Source organism: Myiozetetes cayanensis, unplaced genomic scaffold (genome assembly GCF_022539395.1).
Source record: "Myiozetetes cayanensis isolate MyiCay16 unplaced genomic scaffold, myiCay2020 scf5-8, whole genome shotgun sequence".
Classification (NCBI taxonomy): domain Eukaryota; kingdom Metazoa; phylum Chordata; class Aves; order Passeriformes; family Tyrannidae; genus Myiozetetes; species Myiozetetes cayanensis.
Window position 1 is genome coordinate 41,454,373 of NW_026087742.1, and position 25,882 is coordinate 41,480,254.

Below are 25,882 nucleotides of genomic sequence, written 5' to 3' on the forward strand. Positions count from 1 at the left end.
AAACGTTCACTGGACTGAGGGAAACCTTTGCTGTAACCCTCAAGCATGGCAGCTTACTTGACTGAAGCTCCTTTTTCCTTGGTCTACCATCCTGGCTGTAAGAACAAGGCAATGATAAAACTGACCTCTAACTCAGCAGCCAAAGTCCCTTGACTTTATGAAGTAACTAATTAAAAAATTGGCATACAATGAATTTTTAAATATTTTTCATAGGAATGGAATCAGTTCTGCTTAGCCTGGAGATATCTGGAAACCTTCCCCAGAAATTGTTTCTAAAAGTAACAGTTCTGACAATGTGCCATTTCTGTGGAGGTCACAAGTGGCACTTCTGACGTCACCTCAGTACAGTCCAAAAGAGTTTAAAACAGAAGGTAGCATCAAAGCACATGATTTAGCTGACTGCTTTCCCACCCAGTTAGCCTTGTGCTGACACCCACAGCTGACAGCACACTGCAGCAGATCTGGATCATACACAGAGCAGCATTCGAACCTTTTTAATGAACTCTCACTGACTCAAAGGCTGCCTGGAAAGGGATTTGGGTCAAAGGCAGTGTAGGACAGCAGAGGGCAATGCAAGCTGGTGAGTGGGCAGTATGCTGTGAGATGGTTAGGATGCCTGGGTGTAAAGAGAACAGCTATTGGGAAACGGAGAGGGAGCTGCAGCAGCTAAGGATGTAATAGAAGACAAAACACAGGCCTCTATCAAGGGACTCCTGGGAAAGATGGCAATATATGTTTATCCATATTAGTCTATGGGAATTTTAAAAGCTGTAACTATCAAATACCTAAAGACTATAAACAATATGTCTGAGCACAAGCACATGGAGTAAATGAGAATCTTGCTCATAGGAAATAACTTAAAATTCCAATACAAGACAAAACAAAGGAAAGGGAGAGAGGAGTGTGGAGCAAGGGGACCAGTGCAAGTTTTGGTATGCTAAGCCCATAGTGAAACATGCCAGCAACAGAGAAAGATGCACATCTGATTTTCATGCACCCATAAGAATTTCAGATGTGTCACAGCAAACATGGAAAAGCTATAATTCATGAAACAGTACTGGGCTATAAAGGTATCATCTTCTGTTAGCCCAAACTAATGAGAGAACCCAAATCGCATTCTCGTTTTGGAACCTTGTCCAACTAAATTGTCAATATGCTCAGGAAGTCCAGAGGTGAGGGCATTATTCATAACATTGTCATTACAGTGCAAGATACATCAGGAGATGGACTTAGAAATGTTTGCAAACAGAATCAATTAAAATAAATGCTTTATCTAGATGGCATAAAAACCCCTTACATTCACATCTTCATAACCAAGCATCCTGCTGAGGAAGCCACAATTCCAGTTAAAAATTTGTTCTTTGCTGATGTCCTTGCAATGGAAGCAGCAGATATCTGGTATCACAGACCTCTCAGACATTTCCACAAAAGTCACTGCTTTCTGCAGCCTGTAAACCTGTCTGTTTGGTTCTTATGAGCATGGATTTTCTGTTCAGAGTTGTACAACCACCTCTACAGAATTTATGGGCTTTTTGCTCCTTTTCCTTTTTTGGGGAGGAGAAAGATACAAGAGAAGAACTTTAGGTCTTCAGGGTTCCTTATTGCTTTCCAGGCTTCAGAAGACCAAACAAAAAGCAATCACCTGATGAAATTTGGTTATAGCTCCAAACAAAGACATTTATAAAGTAATTTGGGGGGTCAGATGTCCACTAAACATAGATGAAGTTCTAAAACATGCCATTATTTTTCACTTTACAATTACTTGAAAAAAAATTTTGATTCTTCTTGCAAAACATTGTTTAAAGCATAGATTTCATTTTAATACTTTTTGTTTTATGTGGGTGTGCAATGATGATGTTTGCTGTTAGGGTTAGCAAGAAGAAAGTTTAATTTTGTATACCCTGCAAATGATGACAGTCTCAAGAACAGCCATTATCCTATTTTGAGCTTAATGGTACTCCCTCATATGGAGTGTGGGACGTTCACCTTTTTATCATGTAAGCCATGGAGGCTAAGCTTGGTTTTCCTCACTCCTCATAAACACTGGCTGCTCTTAATGTCTTTTTGTCTTACCAGAAACGTCATCCTAATATTTTAAAAGATCATCAAAACTAATGCATTTTACAATAAGTCTTGATTTAATATGTGCAAAACATTTCCCCAAAAACAAAGAAAAAAGAAATCTCAGATGGCTGTACTTACAGAACTGCCAAAACAAGCAACAAGCATGATATATACCTTATTCACACTTCTAAGTTAAGTGGAGTCCTATATTACCATTATCCAGCATGCACTGGTTAGCCTCATTGAAAACTAGACTGGAAACTCTGCACTGTGTTACAGATTGCAGTCACTAGAGTAACTAGTAAGTTTGTGAAGACATAGGTTGAGAGACAGTTATACTACAAGAACAACCTTTCTCCATTCTGCAAAAGATGAATTTGCAAACAATTCCTTTGTTTCTGAGTGGCTGTTAATTTCTTTCTAGTCATCAACAATCAGACCAAAAAGCTCACTCACTGTGTTCATTATGGAACAGAGCTTTGCAAAATTAATCTCATCTCCCATAAACAATAGCCTTTGCATGTGAACAAGAGTAGGCTTTATTACTTAGCTATTTGCCATTCATTCTCATGCCTCAAAAGTTATTCTTCTGTCCAGAGAACAAGAATGTCACATAATTTAGGCAACCAATACACACAATGCAACAAATGGCAAAAATCCAGGAAGAGCTCATGAAAAACAAAAAGGCTAAAAATTTTTTTGGCAAATGCTCAGAAGTAACGAAAGCTCTGAGAATAGAAGGATGTCACAGCCTCCTCAATATGTTTTTAACTAGCAATTTCACAAACTTCCTATGGGTTTGTTGGGGAGCAAATGGAGGTGTGTAAGTAAACTATGAGAACATGATTTACTGGTGGACTTGGCAGTGCTGGCTTAATGGTTGGAATTGATCTTGAAGGTCTTTTCCAACCTAAATGAGTCTATGGTTTCTACAATTCTGTTCTATAAAAGTTGTAGGGTAAACATACTGAAACATATACCATGGTCTCAGTTATTGCAGACAGAATTCTTTTTTGCACTCTCTTTTGTTGCCTTTGTTGTATCAGACCAAAGAATCATCTAGTCCAGTACTGTGACCTTGGAAGCAGGCATAACACTTGAACAGAGAGCCCAGTATGCAGCCCATGGTACCCTGGAGACAAATGGGGTTAAATGACAGACTCACTAAAGCCTGTGAAAATTTTACTCCAATTATGATAGAGAAAACTTCAGAATTTACGATACCTTGTCCATGTTAAAATTAGCATGCACTGAAATTAGGTTAGTTAGTGTTTAAGAGCTTATATAGGAAAAGGGAAAGACACAATCACTAATTTTGATGTTCCCTTGGTGCATACAAGCTAAGAATTTAAAGTAACATCCTTAGAAAATATCCAGCAATACATTTACAGAAACCTTACGGATTTCTCAGGCTTCCATAGGCTTTAAAGCTGAAGTTGTGATTATTGCAAAAACTGTGTTAAAAAATAAAATTACTACTTAAACTCACATTCTCTTGAACACTTCTGTTAATAATTCACCTTTCAAAAAAGTAGCTACACTAACATATTTTGAAGTTAACTTTTTTTGTAATGATCTTTTTTTTCATGAAACCCCTAACTATTGAAAAAACCAAAATTACCTGTTCAGTGATTATTCTTACCTTTAGTCATAACAATAACATCTAAAGCAACACTCTGCTCACATATGCAGATCAGCCTCATGTGTGTTTGCTGAGTTTGGCCTTTCACAAAAAATACACATATGTGTATACACACACAGGTATGGAAAATTTATATATAGCGAAGCAGAGACTTCAGTTTGTTCTGATGATTCTGCATTTCTGTCTTTATTGCTTGACCCTAAATTCATGTCTACAGGACACGAACTTGCTATTAAGTAATTTTCTATGGTTAACAGCTGTCAGTTTTTCTTTCAGAAGTCTAGACAGATAGAGTTTTCTAGAGTAAAAACCAGATCAATTTAGGTCTTGCAAGCATCAGCTAAATGCACAGAAATTTGAAGGTAATTTTGTAGGCGTAAGTCTTTCACTTTGTAATTCAACATAACTAAGGTAGATCCAGTTTCTTACATGCATTAATAATTGAAGATATAGTTGCTAATTAAATGTAATTTATTTTTAAAAACTTACTTAATATTTCCTATACTGACCTATAAAAAAAAGCTCTCACGGATCTGGTTAGACCTTCAGAAACCTCCACCATTTTCTAAAGTCATTTAACTCCAGAGAGATGCTGAGCAACTGTGGCTTGTGTTGATTTTAATGCCTCAGAGACGTTGCACATGCTTTTGGTTTTACAGGTTGGTGCAGTGGAACCACCTTGAGCAAATTCTTGAAGACAAATAGACTTGTAATAAAGAGAAGAAAACATTCAGTTTATATATATATATATACATATATATATACAAATACATACATATATATATATACATACATATCCCTTCCAGTCTCTATAAACTGATGGTCAGAAATGACAGTTTCACCTGAGTTTCACTCAGAAAATCAAAGTCTGAACAAAGGCAGCTAAATACTACTCAAGTAAAGAGACCTGAGCTCAGCACCCAAACCACTTAGATGTACAAATGTATCGTTAGCTAACCAAGTTTGAAATTATCTATAAAACCTGGACTATTTTTGATTAAATGAATAGGAGTTTTGGTTGAAAAGACATCTGAATAATGAAGCTGTTTTCTAAGTTAGAGCAACCAGTGTGCTGTGAGATGATCACGTTTTCATAACACTGTAAAGAAGGTGCAATAACCAAGTAGTGAAGATGGCCTATACAACCAGCTCTTTAAACTGAGAAAGATAAAAAGACACTTGTAAGATGCAAAGAGAAATCAAAAATAAATAAAATATGAAATTCCTATAATCAGGGACTATAAATACAACTTTTTTTTTTATACTACCTACTTTAAAGTTTGTAGTGTGTAGCAATTTTCATGGTCCTACTTGAGATACACCACAAAAGCCTGATTTTCAGACCACAAAGCTCAATTATTTTCTGACACCTTGAGATCACAGCATTTATTTTCAAAAAAACAGAGACACACTTATTGGAACAACAGGGAAATGTTTGTGTCATTTCATAATATATATTTGTTGCCACCATCATAGATTAATAAAAAAAAAAAGAAAATACTTCTTTAAGGTAATGTTTTGTAACAGTCTGTTTCTTTTAAGTGAATCATATTGATGCTCCCAAAAGAAATGGTAAGTTTAATTCTGCAAAGTGTTGTTTGTGGCTACAGAGTGGGCGTCACTATGCAGAAATAACAGTAGTAAAGCAATAACAACAGCAGCTAGTCCCTTTCCCAAAGAACTGAATGGTAGTTAAAAAATCTCCCTATATTTAGGATTTTTTTTCTTCTGATGAAGGTTTTTACTACTTTTTCATCCATTTTCAAAATGCGGCACAAACGGACCTAATACAAAGTAAGCTGTCACAGAAAGAAAAACAGGTATTCTGTAGAGAGATGACAGAAAAGATAAATTTTTAGATAGGCACATAGGAACTTAATTACTCACTTTCCATTAAAATTAATGTACGAGGTGTCACTACTTCCACAGAAAAGTGAAAATTTATGCTGTTGTAAAGGACATGTTATGTCTCCCAGATGAGCATCAAATTTTAACAATATAAATATGTCATCACATTACCTGGGACAGAATAACTAAAGAGCTCAGTATAGGTTCAGATCTCTGTGGCTGGGAAGCAGCCTTGCTGACAGGGATCTCGGGGTCCTGTCGCACAAGCTGACAGGGGTCAGCAGGGCACTGCTGCAGCAACAAAGGCACTTCAGATCCTGGGTTGCCTCTCAGGGCCATCTTTAGCAGTGATGGAGACATGTCATCACACTACTCAGCCTCTGTCAGGCTGCACTGGAGCTCTGTGTCCAGTGTCAGCCCCCACTGTTCCAGAAAGACACAGACAGAGTGAAGAGTGTCCAAAGGAAAGACATGAAAGTAATCATGGGGCTGGAGAACCTACCCTGTGAGGGAAGGCTGATGAGTTAGGAATTTTCTCCCTGGAGAAGAGATTTCCAAGAGGAGAAACTCATCACAGTATTCCAGCACTTAAGAGGGAGCTGCAAACAGAACAGAGGCTCTCAGAGGGCACAAGGAGATGACAAGGGGTGAAAGGCACAGTTTGTACCAGGAGATGTTTCATCTCAACGATAAAAAAATTTTTACAGTGAGAACAATCAATCACTGGAACACCCTCTCCAGGAATGTAGTGGAGTCCCCATCACTGGAAGTCTTCAAGTTGCAATTGGACAGGGTGCTTAATAATGTCATCTGGTCTTCCTCTTCTGATCTTCTGAGATCATTTCCAACCTTAAAAGGTTGTTCTATGACTCTGTGACTTTCCATAAACTTTGTTTTAATCAGTTCTTGGCATTTTAGAAATTAAAATAATTGTGAAGTCTTTGACTAGTATTAGAATATTTAGCTAAATGTCAAAAATTATCTTGCTCACCCTAGGAAAGCTATATCCCAGCAAAAATTATCCAGGGCCCTTTGTTTTATGGTGTGGAGATTTTGCAGTAAGAAAAAATGGAATCTCAGAAATATATCTCTTCCCATCTTCCTCCTTGGGGTTGATTCTTTTTTCCTGGAACAAAGCTCCAAAGCTAGATAAAAATCAGAACTTCCTTTAGGATAATCATCACTTGAACCCCTCCAAGTTCTGCCAGGTGGCAGAAATCCTTGCACATCCTAATCCACTTTCCCCTTTCTTTTTATTGACACAATCAAATAGGTCACATACTAGGACTGAACATCCTCATATTATTTGTACCTTGTTTTCCCTTCTTCTCCATTAAATACTAATGTTTCTGCCTTTCTTATCTACTTTTAAAATGTTAAAGCAAAACCAAAATTCCATAGAAATATGGAGATTGTTTTGTTAAAAAAAAAAAAAAGTTGAGATTATTCAACAAAGTCTCTGAAGATAATTATTTACACTGACTTACTTTTACCCTAGTCTAGACTTAGGGGAGATATTTGAACAGAAAAGGCTGTTGCAAATTCCTCTGAAGTATTGGCATTTTTTCCAAAATACTCTATGTCTCATATGAAAGGAAGCTGAAATACCATTAAACATTCAGTTTATGGATTTATTTATGACAGGAAATGCATTCTTCCTTAGGGAACTAAACTATTCTGAAAGAGTTGAACAACATTGCTGAACTTGACTGCTTCAAACAGAAGGCCAAGTATAATCCTCCAGCATCCACCCCTCATCTGAACTGTTCACTCAAATATAGCACAGTGTAATGACTCACTGTTTAGCTCAGAATAACGACAACAGTTATGTGATAGAGATCTTTAACTGGTGCTTACAACTGCAGACTTTGACTTTTCTCCTCAGAAGTGTGCGGGCTGGAGCGGATGGGGGAAGCAAAGTAGAGAACTGCCATTGACAATTACACTTTCTTCTTAACCTTGCACAGTAGATGCCGGCAGCTGCTTTCAAAAATCCCGTAACTGTGTATGTCAGAGTATTAAGCAAGATCTGCATAAAGGTTACCATGTCCGCAGTATTACCCAGTGGGGCTGAAAAAGATGCTGATCTCAATGAGACCACCCACAGGCAGCTCCTCTGGGACTCCATGTAAGGCTGTGCTTGCAATCCAGGGTCAGAAAAGACAAGGACTACTGAGGTGCTCTTTCTTACAGCATGAGAAAGTTTTATGTCAAGCGGGCTCTTTCCTCCAGTGAGCATAATCCTCCCAGTAAAATTATATTAAAGGGACAAGAGAATTAACAGGTCATGAAGAGGAGAACTATGCCCTTTAAATATGTAACGGAAGCCATGAAGTATAAAACAGAGGTCAGCTCCATTTTTTTTTGCCTTTTTTTTTTTTTTCATTTCCAATTGCACTTTATCCAAAACTATTCCTGCAGCAGCAGAAAAGGGAGAGTAGAGGAGGCCCTTTCTTGAAACTTTTCTCCAGGTTAAATTCCAATGAAAGAAGAAGGAGCTATGATAGCACTGTTACCTAGCCCTTGTGGAGTGTCAGATGAAAGGAGGAGGTAGATTTCCCCTATTCACTGCCAAAACCTGAAATTTATGGTACACTCTGACTCCAAAGAAAGTAAACCATTTGGATTAGGGGGCTTCAGTGTTTGGTCCCTTTAAAGAGACAGAAATTGGGTATCAGTGATGTAACAGTGGTTATGAAACAAAAATATTGTCTAGTTTAGAAAACAAAGTGCACATCATTGAGATTACAATAGTAAATAAATACCAGTAGCACTGGACAGAAGAGACTTTCTTATTTTCAAGCAGTCAGAACAAAAAGCAGGTGCAGCCAGCTTGGTCACAGTACAGGGCAGCAGCTTCTTGACAGCATCTCAGCAGCTGGAAACACAGACCCTGAGGTAGCAACCACCTCTGCAGCTGCAAAGGGCATGGCATTTTCATCTCTACATCTCCCTCTGAGGCCTCTGGGATCACCTGTGCCTATTAACCCAGTGAGGTAGCAGTTCAGGCCCAGTAGCATTTTCTGGTCATGCTTAAGTCATCATACTGCATGAAAGTCAATAAAGTACTATTTTTATGCATAGTCTGTGCTTGGTTTTTAGTGCATTACTGCTTATCTTCTGTGCGTACTTGTAGGTTTCTGTATTATATCACTACTTTTTTCAGTTTTTGTGTAATGTATTTCATCTCTTCTCCATTTCAGGAGACAATAAAAAATAGTCTTGTAGTCAACGGTGGAAGCCTGTCTTTTTAATTTTCATATGACAGGAAGACATACTGATGGAAGAAGAGAACATATATTTAGGACTTAAAAGAAATAAAATTTCAGCACTCAGCTATCCTGGATTCCCTAGGCTGATACTTTAAATATTCATTAATAATTTCGAATTATATGGGTTTATGTCTCTATTAGATAAAAACATATAACACCATTGTATATTCTGCAATTCTAACTTTAGATTTTTGTCCATTGTTCCTTTTGTAAAGATTCTGAACTTTACAAAGTTGAAACTCCTGTATACACCATAGATTAATTATTTATTCAGTTGGTGGGTTGTGTTTCTGTTGTTACTATTGGTTACTTTCTGTCTGAATAAAGAATCAATGACAATGATAACAATAGAAAATTTCACCTTCAGCATCAAAGTCCTCCACTGACCGTAACAGTCAAAGCCAGAATGTGGCAGCTACACAGTATCCCAACACCAGCCCAGAGGCAAAACAGTATCATAGGATGCCTTCCAGCCTAGATAACCAAGAACCCAAGGTTTTTTTTTCCTTCATAAAGAACACAACTTCAATACTTTATTATGTTTTTGAGGTTTTTTTCCCCTCCCCCAGGTCATTGTCCTACTAACTACTCGTATTTAGCATTCTGAAGCAAGTTTTGATTAGAAATTTATCAAAATCTGGTAAATTTTCCTGATGATTTGGTTTTTAGCATTCAGTATTCTCAGCCAAAAAGTGTTTTCTATGGAAAATTCCCAAGCCAGCTCTACTACTAGCCAGACATCTGGAGTATTAGTTGGAGGCGTTTGTGCCTGGAATGACTGCTGAACCGTGGGAGATGTCACACCATGACCTTAAATCTAACCCCACAATACAGCTGCACATCCTGTGGCCACAAATCCCCTGTAGGGATCTAAACCTTGAAATCCTTACTGGTTTTCCTATGCATTTACTTATAGCACCTGGGGAAGGAAATAAAAGTGTCTGTTCACTGTGAGGCACCAGTACAAAGTTACAAGCTAGGTGAAACCATCATAGGAAGGTTTTGTCTCCCTTAAGGAACAGGAAATATGACTAAATTACAGAGGCGTTTCTATACTTAGCTAAATCTAAATACTATGAGTCACAAAAGTTGTGAACATGTAGTAGTCACCGTGAACTAATAAACAATGGAAAAGTTCACAAGGTGCCCTGGGTAACTACCCCAGTTTCTACAAGTATGCTTTATCTCTGCCACAGAGACAAGGATAGATAAAATGGTGCTTGTGCTTCCTACTTACCAGAAAGGAAATGTAAAAGAACATAAATGACCAGGCCTAAGGACAAAACCTCTACTCAGTGATCCTCATGTTATTAATTAGCCTTCTGCTCATCCCGTGGGTCTCTTTCTTCCAGCAGTCAGAAAAAGAGCAGCTTCACAGCCTTATAGTTTACTCAAGTTGGGCTTACACTGGGTTGCCAAACCTGATATCATGCCTCTGCCTGGGCAGGCTGACCCTTATGTTATACAGGATCAATCCTTAGTAGCTTTAAAAATCTACTGCAGACTTTACCTAAGTCCCTGAAATACATTCCATATGAAAGAACAACCAATCTTCTGGGAAACTACCCTCTTCAGCAGAATAAATATCAGTCTAATTTTTCAGATCAGATTCTTCCACAGAGCTGCTGCTGTGCACTCACTAGTCATACAAAATCCCACTGAACTTTGGTACTGCAAGACACATGCAGTAACACTGTCCTAGATTGAGTGTAACATATAACTGGACATGACAAAGTCCCTTCAAAAGAAAATAAGTCTCAAATAATGGGTGTGGGTTTGTTCTCTTAAAGCCATTGGTAATTATTAAAATCAGACAACAGGACCTGAGTGAAAATGACTGGAGGGCTGAGGAAAGTAAATTTTCCCTTAAGGTAGCCTAAAAAAACTGGCGATTTCCCACATGTCTGGACAGATATATTTCAACCAGCTCCTCTCATTTTGCATTTCCAAAGGCACAGGGCCAAACCAAGGAAGAGCAATCATGAACTTTCTTTAAGTCCAGGGAACTGTCACCAGGGCTGACTTTGAGTCACCATCTCCCAAGCAGGCTCTCAAGAAAAAGTACCAGGCTTCCCTGAAGCATGTAGCTCTGAATGCTCCCCAGAGTTGTTGTGCTGTCCAAATGCCAGTAAACTCATGAAACTAAGAACTCTGCCAAGTCTCTTAATGGAAACATTTCTTCTGTGGAACTGTTTCTGATTTTTTTTTTTTTTTTAATACAAGGGTATTTCTGATTTGAACTTATGCAGCCTGAAACAGGATATTATATACCTTCTAGAGTCTGATGTAGACATTAGGTACAAGGCAAAGTTGCTAGGAGACCACAGATGAAGCAAGGAGGATTGCAGTAACGCAGCAGCTTTTCACACAGGGCTGATGAGAATGCCTGCATCAGCAGTCAGCCTTTCACAACTTAAAACAAACCAGACAACCTTTTACTGCTTACGTAAACATGTACATTTGGTGAGGACCATAGAATTGTTATAAAACTAGCATGCCACAATCTGAATAAAAGCAAGGCAACAAACCCTGAAAGGGATTACACAAACAACACTCACTACTGTCCCTCATTGTTTTCGGGAACAGTCTCCTCTCTTGGAAAATAGAAATCCCATATATACAAGCAAATGTTGGCACTTTCTACTTGTGCTGTTGACCCAAGCGACATATTAATGGAATGCAAAGGGGAATACTTAATGAGCCAGCAGAAGAGCACACTAAAATTCATTGCCCCTTTCTATGTTATTTAGAAAAGTGTATCACTCTCACTGTGGCCATGAGCCATTACAATCCACACAGCCCTTTGGACTCTTCTGTGCCCTTACTCATGAGGCAGAGCTCATGCTAATGAAGATCTACCACCTGGCAAGCAGAGATTAGAGATTTTATCAGAGTCAGGCTTTCATTGTTGCAGTCCTCATCATCACAGGTGTTTAAATAGACAACATAAACCAAAACTAATGCAGCTGTAATGGCCGTAAAGTCCCACAGCTTAGACATGCTACAGTAAAGGCTCTATTTTTAAAGCATTATTTGTCACCTATACACAGAGAGTTGAAGTATAGAAAGTCTGGATCACGGAAAGCCTGTGACCAAACAAAGTTGTGAACCTGTGTTTCAGTCCAGCTCCTTTCAGAGGAATCATCTATCCTGCAAGGTATTAACCTGTTCACTGCTTAGGTAGGACTTACCTGACAAATATTAATTCATATATTTCATTATAAAGTAGACACAGAAAGCATGTCTAGACTAGAATAATTTAACTCTTTTAAAGAGGGAGCTAAAGTAACAAATTTAGCTGTACTTGTTCACACCATCAATTCTTGAAATTAGATTATGTTAATCCCACTCTTTACATGAAATGGTCCTTCTCCCATGGTGTTTCTTCTTCCTCTAGTTTATAAATGAAGATTGGTTCTTGAGTTGATAGTGCTGATATCAGACTACATTGAGTGCAGTTTACAAATCAATTAGTAAAATAGCTTTGGCAATACACATCTGAAAGCTGGAAGCTTCAAGTGTGTCAAGCATTGTATCGTGATAATAAACAACTGAGCCGAGGACCAGACTATGCCATGCAAATACAAGGTCCCATATACCTCACCTGAAAATAAATTAACTGAATTGAAGCCTAGTATCATATTTCTAGTATCAGCTAGAAATTTTCTGCAGTACTCTATTTGATTATTTCATGAATAGTCATTAGTAAGTGAAAAAAAAGGAAAAATGAGGGTATGTATTTGCTTCAGTTTGTGATTACAGTATTTACAGGCCTAATTCACATGTTACTGTATCATAAATCATTTGAAAGACACACGACATTTTTCTGCTGTAGCAAAACATTTTAAAATGTGTTTTGAATTACTGTGGTGGGGCCCAATGTTTATGTTTTAGACAGGAATACCTGTACACAACAAATCTAGATAATTGTAGTTAATTTCAGCAGCTTTATGTTAATAGTTTATTTTTCCTCTCTGCATTCCCAGTTCTGTATCTCTTCACAATGCTGTTAGGATCACCTTCACACACCACAAAAATAAGTGGATAATATTCTCTTGGGAAATCTCATTAGTCAAAAATAAGTATGTTCTACCAGAGCAGCCCTTTTAAACAATTAAATTATCAGGTAAGATTTGAAGCATGAAAAAAAGTGATCTCAGCAATAATATTCTATGGGTTTCAACACATCAAGTGAGATCTGCTTTGCAACTTTTCACTGAAGGTCAATTCTGTAGAGAATTTTCCATACAGCATTATCTCTAGCTATTAAAATACATGTAATTCCACTTTATCTAAAAAAAAAAAAAATGTAGTAAAATATGAAGCATATCCTAAATTCAAGTAAAATTCCCTTACATGTAGGAGGTAATTTTAAATCAATATTTTCAGACTACCATCATAGAGCACTACATATAATTTGTTGTACAGAACCTATATGAAAGGAGTGCTTCCAGAGTAAAATGTTTTACTGAAAGGATAAAAACGCATATCCAATTCTACATGCAGTGTCTGTGGCAAAAGTCCTTCTCTTGTACTAAGGCCTTAGCTTATCCTAAAATAATGGCATTTTACCTCAAGTAGATCTGAGTTTAAAAAAAAAAAAATCATATACATACTGAAGCCTTCTCCATCACCCACAGGGGAATAATCAGCCCATTTTCTGTTACCCATATTTCTTTCTTACAACACTGATAACAGGATTTGTGGGTGCTGCTTTAATACAGCTCACTCTCTTTCTGCAAAACAACAGTTTTTCACTACCCTTCAAATCATGGGCTTTTCACGCAGGTATGAGAAGTGCAGGGTCAGGGTCTCCATTCTGCTCGTGCATTTCTGCTGCCTTCAGCTCTGCTGGGAGTGCTGACTGCCTGAGCATGTGTCAGCTGCACACCGTGGTGCTCTCATCAGCATGCTCTGAGCTCTGAGTCAGAGGCAGGAGCATCATCTGGATATAAACCAGACCTGCTTCATACACCTGGTCACCATCCTGAGGTCCATCACTCTCTGCTGGCCACACGAGCATTGCTCTGAAGGGCAGATTTTTTGTAAACTCTACATGACTGTACAAAAAAGTTATTACTGTGATCAATACAATGAATACTTTCATATGAGAACTGTGTACCCAGATAACAATCTTTATTTGATTATCTGCTAATGTACTTTATAGGTGAAAATCTTATCCTAAATTCCTGTTTAGGTGATATGGTAGTTTTTAATTAATTCACTTTTTCACCCTAACTTTCTGACACTTTGTCACTTAAGATCCACTGCTATCACATGGATGAACATTTCAAGCACTACAAAAAAATAAGTACTTGCATTCTGGTGAATTCAATCCTGAGATGACAACAAAATATATTCATCAAACTAGTTGAGAAAATAAATATATTCCATAAACCATAATCATAAAGGTAGACATATCTAATTGAGCGACCATCAGTAACAGAACAGAACAGAGTTGTTTATTCCTGAGATCAGGACGTCCCTTATTTTTAGAATTATGTTTCAAAAAATTGTCTCAGTGAAGCACTTGTCTCTTTCAAAATGGTTTCTAGACTATCCTGAAGAATAAAGTCAGAATTTAGTCACAGGAACTCATGAAAGCTTTCAAAGTTATTGAGTATTGGGTATGAGGAAAACTGCCCTCTGATTTCAAGTTCTTTTCAAATATCTAAATACTGATGTAGGTTTTTCAGTATGACAAAATAAAAGATGCATTAGGATTTTTTATCCAACACACTTGTCAAGGACTCAGAAAATGTGACTTGTACTCATTAACATGAATCACAGATAAAAATTAAGGTCAAAATATAGTCAAAACCCTGCATTTGTTTTGCCATCTGTATCAACAGGACGATCTCAAAGTAATCACATTATAGTGCAATAAAAGTCAGGCCACTTATAAATATCTTATAGACTACACTGTGTACTGTGATTTTAATATAAACGAATATGTCAATATTTTAATGACAAGGCTTAGTTGTAAAGTGTGTCATGCAGTAAGTAACCTATAAATGATTCTGAGTGGAGTCCATAGCAACTTTTACAGATATTAGGGGTTCCTTAAACTTCAGGTAAGTCCAACTTCTAACTTCATGCAGGGCAACCTAAAAGTTAAACCATGTATTTAAGAGCATTGTCCAAACTCTTGAACATGTATGGGCTTGGGACCATGACCACTTTCCTGGGGAGCTTGTTCAAATGCTTGACCACATTTTCCTTATATCCAATCTGAACTTCCCCTGATGCCCCTTAGAGACATTTTTATGCATGTGCAGCATTTGATGTAATGGGAATATATGACACAGTGGAAGTCTTCGTGGTTTTTAAAGTGAAAAACTACCAACTAACAAAAATAGGGGTCACTTTGGCCAATTTAACATTGGCTGGAAGGTAAAAGCCACATGAACTGAATTTAGAAATAACGTGTATGTTTTTAACTGTTTTGGTCATTGACTTGGAAAAACCATGCACTCTTTGCCATTTGTAGGAGGACTCATTTGATGGAGTATAGAAGCTTACAGAGTAGACATCTACAGTTAGACTAAGATCATAGATTTCCCTCACAGACAACAGAAAAAAATGCGCATTTTTAAGGTGTGATTTACCTCATCTTAGAGTAGATACTTAAATTAGGACAAACTAAGTAGACTAATAGACTTCTCCAAAAGTCCTTATTTCAACAGTTTTACAGGGTAAATATCCATGTAAGAGGAATCCTTATCTTAATATATTTAAAATCAAATCCGAATGCCTCTGTTAACAATAAGCCTTATTTTTAAACACCATTTCTAGGTTAAATGAAAAAGTAACAGCAACATTCTGCAATATTACCATCCCTCCTGTTCTGAAATCCCTTACACCTAAAACTGAAGATGACAACCAAGAACTGCCAATGAGTTTCTCAGTACTTCTACTTTCAGTTTGAGTATGAAGAATTTTTTTTCTGCATTCTAAAGGAGGTTTACTAGCACTTTTTGAAAATATTTGGTCATTCCTAGCATTTTATTCTATGCAAGCATTTTTCCACTGCACTGTCTTCATAGATTCTCTTACACAGTCAGTGAAAACATGAGGAATTTTCTTAAAAATAGAATGCAAATAAAAACCGTCACAAAGTGTGACTCTCCGAATAAAACACCTTCAAAATTTCCTCACAATTGCAGCAATTACTCAAGAGAAAGTGAAAATAAAGAAGACCTGGAAGACCACTCTCCCAGCATGTGACAGTGTTGCTAGCACATGTTAATCGTCCACAGTTACAAGAAAAATAGAGAAAAGTCAATCAACCAAGAAAATATATTTTAATAGCATTAAATTAATACCTGTTTGAAATAGACTTTTATCAAAATCAAAAGTGATACGTCTTCTTGTATCCTCAGAAAACATTTGTCTTTTAATGCTTATTCTGTGTTCAGTGCTTTAAAACCATTTTTCTTCAAGATCCATAGTCCAACATATTTTTTCAGAAAGCTATTCTTTTGAATATGTGGACATTTTTCAATACTCAAATATTTTATTGCGACATTTAAAAAAATTCATAAGCAGCATTAATACTTAAAAATATTTTATCTAGAACATCATACTTATTAATTTGAATATTGTGTTGCTCTATTTCATGGAATTTCTTAGCTTGGTTGCTTTGCAACCACACTCTCCTTTGCAGGCAGAATAAATGATTTGGATTAAATCTCTCTCAATTTACTATACACAAAGAGTTCAAGGAATATAGTTCAAGATACAACCTAACTAATAAATAAGGAAGATTTGGAACTCTTAACTATACAATTTTATTGCTCAAGAAACATCTTAACAACCCTCTGAATATTTTTTTTTAAATTATCTCTTTTCTGTCAAGTTTTAAACCTTCAAAACTGTCTTTCCATTTCATGGGGGAAAAGAAAGGATACATTTTTGATGTAACCCTCATTTTTAACAGACTAAAGGAACTGCAGTTTACAAAGTTCCTACAAATTTCAACCACAATAGAAATCATCCCGTGGGAAGTCTGCCTGGCCTTCTCATCCAGCCACATATAGCTTTTGTTAGAGGCTTTAGACAGTGTTGAATACTGTTCTGCATAATACTCCCATAATATTCCCATTCTCTTTGAAAACTGAAGGTTTGTGTTATGGGAAGAACAATTTAACCAAAAATAGGAGTGAATACACATAATGAAAACAGTGTGTAATCTGACCCTTGGGAAAGAAAGGCACATGTCTATCTCCATGGTTTTTCTTCCTTGCTACATCTCCATCTCCTACCTAAACATTACCAATTCCAAGTGCCAGCAGCTACAAAGTTGGTATAGGATCAAAAGAGGCAGAACAGCAGTGGAACTTTAAAATGGTATAAGAGGACATCTGTTTTTCCTCCTCCTGCTATCTCCATACCAAACTTAGGGAAAGGAACTGGAGGAGCATGGGAAGAAAGCAGATTAACACTGAGAAAGAACAGTCAGTCTACATGTTCTTTTATGCAAGTCTACAACTAAAGAAAAGAGGTATGTGGCCTCCCAAAGCTGCAGAACTTTCTGAGAGCCACTACACTACCTGCTGAAGTTCAGATCAGGCGCTTACTCCTGAAGCAAATTTCTTTATTGCCATCACATACTGTGCTTTGGTTTGTAGCATGGGACAGTCCTGAATCATGGGAATCGTCTCCTTCTCACACGATACTGAATTGGAAGAAGGGCTCTAGGGGTGCCCTTCAGCCACAAATATGCATTCAATGCATACAAAAAGGCAACAGCTTGTCCATGTGATCTATTGTGCTTACTAAAATAGGGCATAACGTACACAGCTATTGATGAGCACCAGTGAAATATATGTAACACACAAAAAAGGACTGTGACATATTGATGCAATTGTAAATTCTCCTAGCAATAAACAGACTTCTAATAAAAGAATACGATATAATGAATCAGGTCCATGTATCGCTGACTAGCTGAGAATAAAGAGTAAAGGGGTTACCTTAATAGGGCTTCCATCTGGAGTGAGAACCTCTTCTGAAAGCTCCATCATCTTCAGTGCCATCAGGGCAATGGCTTTAGCATGACTAAGGCTTTTCTTATGGAGCCCTGCTGCAACACAGTATGCATCACCTATTGTTTCCACCTGCAGCAATTAGAAAAATCAAATGTTAAAGTATGATAATGAGAGGGGAACCCTACCATTAGGGTTGCAATCAAATAGCATTTCTTAAAACGTGAGCAAAATATCCATAAATAAGCAATTAGGCAACGGAGCATAATTACCTGAGTTTCCAAACAGGTGCAGTCAAAACCTGACTTGCAATTGCATAGTTGTTTGTCTCCATTATAACCAAAGAAGATAATCTAGACCTGTGTATATCATCAGCTGAGGTAGGACAACATTTTCCCATAGCAGTAACACAGAAAACTGCCTTTTCCTAAATGAGAGATTGCTTGCAGCTTTGTTTCACACTATCTTGGCTGAGCTTGCTGTAGGGTAAGAATAGTGCTACATAATTATAATTTATAATTAGTATTTGCTGTGCTAGAAAATTATATCAGGAAGATAATTAGAAAAAGCAAAACATGACCATAAAAACCACTGTAGAGTATATAACTTCTCATTAGTGGGTAGCTCTTCCTGCTGTAGGGATAATTTACAAATAGATGCTATTGTTACAGACTTTTGACTGCACCTTTCTCTGTTATTTTCAAATAAGAATTGATGCCTCTCTCTACTACACAGGCTATCTGACTCTGAATTCCCTACCTGAAGGCCATGAAGTTCAGCAGACTGATCCCTCTGGTCTCATCAGACAGGCCTTGCCTCTCTCTTATCCTTTATTTTCTTTAAAGAAAGCTGTCCCTCAGGAGGAAGAGAGAGCAGAGTGAATTGCAGAAGCCTTCTGGCTCTTGATAAAGGCAGCCTGAGAAATCCTGAGGCCTTCAAGCTTTATTGACAGTATTGTGTTGTGCAGTCTGCTTGCCCATACATCTGTAACATTCTCACACACGGTCTGTTAACACATGCCCAGCCAGACCTCAAGAATTAGTTTGGGTTTACTACATTACTAATCTGGCTTTCACCGTGAACAGAACACTACAGAAATGTCAGAAAATGCTTCAGCAAAGACTAGGGTGAGAAGAAAGCAAGTACTGAGAAAGGAGTTATTCAGAGAATAAATACAGCTGATTTTTCTCTCAGTAGAGAATCTACTAATAGTAGACCTGGACCTTCTCAAGTCAATTTCCCATCTGGATAAATTGGAACCAGTATCTCAATAGAAATAGTATCTGAAACAGTTAGTATTACATGTAAATGCAACATGAGTGTGAATCCAAAAAAGCAGTATAAGCAAATATTTCCCATCACCAAACTTAACAGAAGCTGCTGTAGACCCATTTGCCAAGTTTGCCACCTTAGCCTTTCCAGATGATTGTGCAGGAGGATATATATAAGAAGCTGAGGGTTTCTCATGAGCTGAGACAGCTGTTTAAGCTCCTTTGTCACTTTTGGAAGCTCCTAATAGAAAAAAACATGTAGGAACAATCAATCTGCCTGCCTGTTTTACCCAAGATGTATCTCTGGATGTCTGTCCACAAGCAGAGACTGGCAGTACCTTGCAGTTTAGGAGGTTGTCTTTCCAAAGACAAATGGATGGGCAAGTATACTGCAATGGTTGGTGAAAAATGTAGAAACTTGGGAAGAAAATACACAAGCACAGTGAGAACAAGTATCAGAAGTTAAAATGACTTTCTGGATGGCTATGAAATAAATAGTAAAAAAAATCTCTAAATCAAAAGAACTAGCAGAAATCCATTGTCATTCTTAAAAATCATGGATGAACATAACCAGTAGGAATAGACACAAAGGGGGTACTACAGAAAGAGCCAAGTCCATGATGAAAAATACAAAAATGAAACACAAATTCCACTCTTTGTTGACTGACTAAATTTTAGAAGGACTTTTGCACTGAAGTTACATTACACCACTGTAAATAAGTAGAGATCTGGAACCATACACTGTTTCCATAATGTCCAGGCAAAACTGGTTATTTTGTTAGCTTCTTCCCCTTTGGAAATTTCCATAAATGTGTAAACTAATTTAACAGCTAAACTGCATGCACTGAATGTACTGTACTACCAGTAAAATGGAACTGAAGCTGCCTCATGTTAATCTTAATATAAAAATTATAATAATGCCATTGCTCTTTAAAGTGCTTTTCACTATGAAGTTCCTCTGACAGCAACACTGGAGAACCAACGGAAGGATTAAGATTATTTAGACTGACCTCGTAGTTGAAGCTGGATGAGTACTGACAGGGTTGTCTAATGATTTACCATTCTATGACCCTGTTTTCAGTCACTACTAAGATTTTCCCCAACTAAGCATTTAAGCTGAAATTTCCATTATGAGTATCTCTGTCTAACTTTAACCTTGGTTCCATGCTTATTCAAAATCAGATTTGACAAATTTACCAATTACCTGACCTTTTTCTCCCCAACCCTTTTTTCTAAAAAAAGTTCCAGGAGTTCTTGTAATTCAGGTTGTTCATGGCATTTTGATTTGGCCCACTTGCATGGAGTCATAGAATCATGGAATGGTTCAGGTTGGGACATTGACATTGACAGGGACATCTTTCACGAGATCAGTTGCTTGAGGCCCCATCCAACCTGACCTTCAACACTTCCAGGGCATCCACAACTTCTCTGGGCAACTTGTTAGTGTCTCAACACCTTCACTGTGTTTCTCTTCATCTTTCTTATAAGCCCCTCTATATATCAAAGGCCACAAAAAGGTCTTCCTGGAGTCTTCTCCATGTTGAATAACCCCAACTTTCTCAGCCTGTCTTCACGGGACACGTGTTCCAGCCCCATGGTCCTTTTCATGGCCCTCCTCTGGACTTGCTCCAACAGGTCCACGTCCCTCTTATGTAGGAAATCCCAGAGCTGGAAGCAGCACTCCAGGTGGAGTCTCCCAGAAATTGGTTGGCTTTCTGGACTGCAAGTGCACATTGCTGGCTTATGTTTAATTTTTCATCTATCAGTATTTCCAAGTCTTTCTCTGGAGAGAGGGTCTCAATCCATTCATCCCACAGTCTGTATTAATATTGGAAATTGCCCTGACCCAGATGCAGAACCTTTGCATTTGGCCTTTTTGAACACAGGAGTATATGAGGACATTAAAATAGAGACTGTAGTAAGAGTGATACATCACATGGGCCTGTCAGTGAGTCAGACACACATGCAAAAAGAGATTTCTCTCACCTCAGCTGAGGAGTAGCAATTGGACCAGAAATATAAAGCACTGCTTATAGTTCACTCCAAAGTATCTGCTGGGCAGATCCTGAAACTGTGCACACCACAGAGCAACCTACTCCATAAATATTCAAGTAAATGTCAATAGGATTAAAAGAAAAGGAAGGCACTAGTCAAGATGGCTAAAAATTGCTGCACTCAGATTTATTGGATGCTCTTCAAGATGCTGATATGCAGTAATAAAACTCCAGAGGAAATCTCTACCATGTGATAAACTAACTTCTGAGTTTTTGACTTTGTAATGTGACTGTTATACTGCATTAGTAGTAGTATATTTGACTTTTATATCCTTCCTAGGTACAACATGCAGGAAAAGATATTTTGCTTTCACTGTGAGATTGGAATACATTATCCTGCTTCTTTTAAAAAATGAAATATATTCTGCTCTGAATGTTACAGCCATTTTTTGCATACGATTGACAGTTTACCAATATCAAGATTTAGTACATTTTTTTTCTAGTTAAATGATAGTTTCTTACTGTTCTTAATAGTTCTAGCTACTCACTAATAGCTTGGTTTACTGCTACCTACTTTTCACCCCTCTTCATCGGTTTATGCTTACAATGTCCAGCTTCACTGGAGCTTTCATTAATTGGTAAATAATATACAGCACCATAGGAAAGAAGTGGGGTTGAACTTGGATTCCAAAATTAGACTGACCTATAAAAAAATTTCTAGCAGAATCTCTAGCAGAATTAACAAAAAAATCATACAGGAAATATTGCAGCTACTTGCACTGCTGTACTAAGGCCTCTGCTAGAGCCTTTTGCAGCTCTGTGTCTAGTCACTGGAAATGCCCAAATGTTTTTCAGTCAGGTCCTCAATAAATCAAATAGTAAAATAAATAACTAATTTAAATAGTTGTGTGCAGTCTACAATTCAGTAAAAATTTCTTGACAGATATCCTGAGCCTGCTGAATACTGAAGAGTGATAATGCATAACACTTGCAGCAGTAAGCAAACAAAAATATCTTGTGCTTTTGGGAAGTCATTTTCTATATACCAAGCTTCTGTTAGTGCTCAGTAGAGACTGTATGTCTGTTTTAGACCTGAAGAGTACTTTTTACAGAAATTGTCCTCTATGTTAATTGTCTTACAGTTATTTAATCTTAATTCAAAACATTCATAGTTATTTATTATCTTACTTGTAAGTGTTTTAATATTTAGTAACCATTCAACCTAAAATAGTCTTTGCCACTGTCCCTTATGGATTGTTCAATGCTTGTTTGCAAAATTAATAAAATTTGAAATAAAAAGTTGGACTGCCTTTCAACTGAGGATAAAGAACTATGGTCTATACACTCCTGGATGCCTTCATGTTATACACGGAGGATCAAGTGAATACAAGATTACTTTGGAAAGTAAATATGTATGATTTCATAACTATCCTTTGTTCAAGGATGCTCTTCCTTGAGAAAAGGAAGCCTTTCAGTGATACATGTTTGAGGAAAAGTATATTATGCTGATCAATTTTATTTTTTTTGTTTATTCCACTGACAAATATAGATCATGTATATAAATGTATCATACACATAAATTTTAGATAGAGTAACCAGATATAGATATTCTTCAGCCATGCCTTGATTTCTTACCCTCCTTTTTATAGAGCAACAGATGTTTCCTCCAATTCATCTGTGGCTCTCTATGCATCAAATGCTGCTTGTGGTCTCCCCCATTTATGTTATATTAATCACCAGAAATATTTATTTCTGCTTAAGTATTTGGTCATAATCATTCTAATTTTCAGTTGGCAAGAAAACTTGGAATATTAAACAATTTCTCTACATTCAACAACCTGTTTACAGGACCTGTATAAAGTGTATATGCTATATTTAGCTGAAGAAAAGATCATTACTAAACTGTTTCTGATCACTTATGAGTAATCTGCCAATAGCCTGAAACTACCCTACTGCTGGGAGGATATAAAACTTCATTTTATAATATTGAAATAATAACAAACACCAGTTGGAATTATATCAGTTTCCTCCTTAAGAGTTTGAGAGTGAAAAAAAAAAAGAACAACCAGAAATAAGCAGTAGGGAAAGGGGTAATGTTTTATGTAATCATAGTTTAATGCTCTTTGCCTTCCTCACTTAACTTTTTTCTCTGAGAAAAACAACCTTTCTGGTTTGGGTGTGTTGGTTTGGGTTTTTATCTGCACTGAAGAGTGTTATTTTCCACCTTAACCTGCCTCTCTTTTTTCCTATTGCCTTCTGGTCTCCTACCAAATACAGACATATTGTTCTAGGTGCAAGCAGTGTGTACTGGGTAGTAAGTTAACACTTTTCAAAATGCAATTATGTAAAAAAAAACCACCTATCTAGAATTTTTAGATATATCCGCCCTTTACAACAAAATCTGTGCTTCTTTCCCTGACAACAAGATTATTTGCACCCTCCTCAGCCTGCAGTTGACTAAAATGGGGGGACCAGTCAATTTGCTCTAGGGCAGGGGTGCCATCCTGAGGGACACGGACAGGTGGGATGAATTGGAAGCTCATGAATTTCAATAAGGACATGTGCAAAGTCCTGTCCATGTGAAAGAATTTGTCTGGAACAGATACAGCCAACTTCCTGAAGAACAGCTCTTTGGGAAAGATCCTGGGGGTCCCGTTGGGCAGCAAATGGCACGTGGGTCAGCAATGAGTCTTGGGAACAAAGACAGCCAGTGATAGCCTGGGCTGTAGGAACTGACATCAGGGGAAGTGTTTATCACCACCTACTCAGCTCTCATTAGCCTTAGATACCACACCCAGTTTCAGGCCCCTCAGTACAAGACAGAGAATGATAAACTGGATCCAGCCCAGAAGAGGCCAGCAAGATGGTGGGGGCTAGAGCACCTCAGAGAAGAGGCTGGGAGAGCTGAGCTTGTCCAGCCTCGAGCAGAGATGGTTTCAGGGCACTTGAGGAGATCAAGGTGGGCTCTTCACAGTGGTGGAGGTTGAGAGAGCAAGAGGAAAAAATGACATCAGCATCAGATTAGGAAACAGGGAAATCTGAGAAACTTACTGACAACAAGGTCTTACTCAGATAAAAAAGAACTTTGCAAGCTTTTTAAAGCAATCAAACAGATCTGCAGACAGTAAGGATTTTCATAGATGCTTCAGCAAACACAGTGATAAAGAACATAACCCTTGAGTTCTAGGATGCAGAATCTCATAATAAAAATGCTAGAAAGTAAACTTCTGTACCTGACACTTCATAAGTAGCTCATGGGGCTTCTTGTTCTTCTTCAAGTACCCACATTCAATACTATCAAACATGGACCATTATAATGCACTAGTTATGGCAGTTTCTACTGTAACCCAAGCTTTAACTGTATGGTATGCCTAGTTCTCCAAGGAAATGGTTTCTTAAAGAGAAAAGTCAGAATAAGTTCTGTATGTACTCATCAGCATAGACACACTGGAGAGCATCTTAGCTTCCTGCACACCCAAGCTGCATTTCCATGGGAGCATATAAATGTACAAGGAGGTGGTTTCTTAAGTCTCATCCCAGTATAAAGTCAAGATTCAAGATGGGAATGGACCTGACCTGGAAGTTATCAGGTACTACAGTAAATACCTCTGCCTTCGCAAAATTTTCATTATCCTGTTTATCCATATTTCATTCCATCTCCAAGACTGAACTACATAGTACCTCAAAACTATATATTTCTTTTATGAAACCTGAAAAGCCTTCACTTTAAAGGAATATAGCAAAGTTCAGCCTTAAGATGAAATTCTTGCAACTATAATTCTAAAGGAAACCTTTGAAGCTACTGGTATCTCTCAAAGGGCTTTTCTTTCATCTGTTTTCTACCCTAAGTTATACCGTAGAAAAATAAGAAAAAGGCCATAGTATATGGCAAAGTGATGCTTCAGACTTATCATTTGGGTTTCCTTATTCCTGTCCATGACTTCTAGTTCAGCAGCAAGCAGGATACCTTTTTAACTGAAGAAAATTGAGATTCTCTATATTTTATTTGTATTGTAAGGCAGCCATCTCAGCCCTCATCACAAGGAACAATTTATTTGATATCCATATTCTACTTCAAGATGTCATTGACATCTCCCACATTTAATTCTACCCCAATCACTCTCCAGATATATCACAGTAATAACTTTACAACATTGTCATTCAGGATGGAACCCACATTATCCACATTATCCAGTGTCAGTCACACAAACAATGAAGCCTCCAATTTGATCTACTCATCTATACTCCTTCTATACCCCTTCTGTAATAACTGAAGAGAAAAATGAACTTCCAGTGCATGATGTATTCCATCCTGAATTCTGGAAACCTCTTTTATTTCCCATTTATTACAGCAGGATGCTAATGTGTGTATCTTTGCTTAATTGCCTGCTTCTGTGCCCAGACTGTCATTTGATAGGCAAGACCCCTTCCACGTTGTCACCAGTATGCTTTTTCTGAGAAATGGCTGAAAACCAGCGATGGCCACAGACTACAAAGCCTTAGTTTGTGAAACTCTCAGAAGACTCTGGGTGAGCTGCATGCCTTTGAAAGTGCACCCCGGTGTTCATGTTCCTGCTCCCATAAAGTACATCAAAACAGGGGAAAGATTGCATGAGTGTATTGACTGCTAGTGCCTACGATACCATTTGTCAGCACAAGAAGATCCTGTTAAACTCAGAAAGTCCTGGATCTTGGCACGCGTATTTTGGCATGCAGGTCAGGGGATGTTATTAATCACTAAGCATAGAGAGAGCAGACATGAAGTATTTTGGGCAGCTTTTAGCAGAAAGACTTGAACAAGTCATTT

General features: G+C 37.6%; 1 protein-coding gene across 1 annotated transcript in view; it reads right to left on the reverse strand.

Annotated features, from left to right (window-relative positions):
* Window positions 1–25,882, reverse strand: part of GUCY1A2 (guanylate cyclase 1 soluble subunit alpha 2) — a 154,941-nt gene that overhangs the window by 42,260 nt on the left and 86,799 nt on the right. The window contains exon 6 of the mRNA XM_050333617.1: window positions 17,799–17,942. Within this exon, the coding sequence (XP_050189574.1) occupies window positions 17,799–17,942 (144 nt within the window). The remainder of the gene's footprint in view (window positions 1–17,798; window positions 17,943–25,882) is intronic.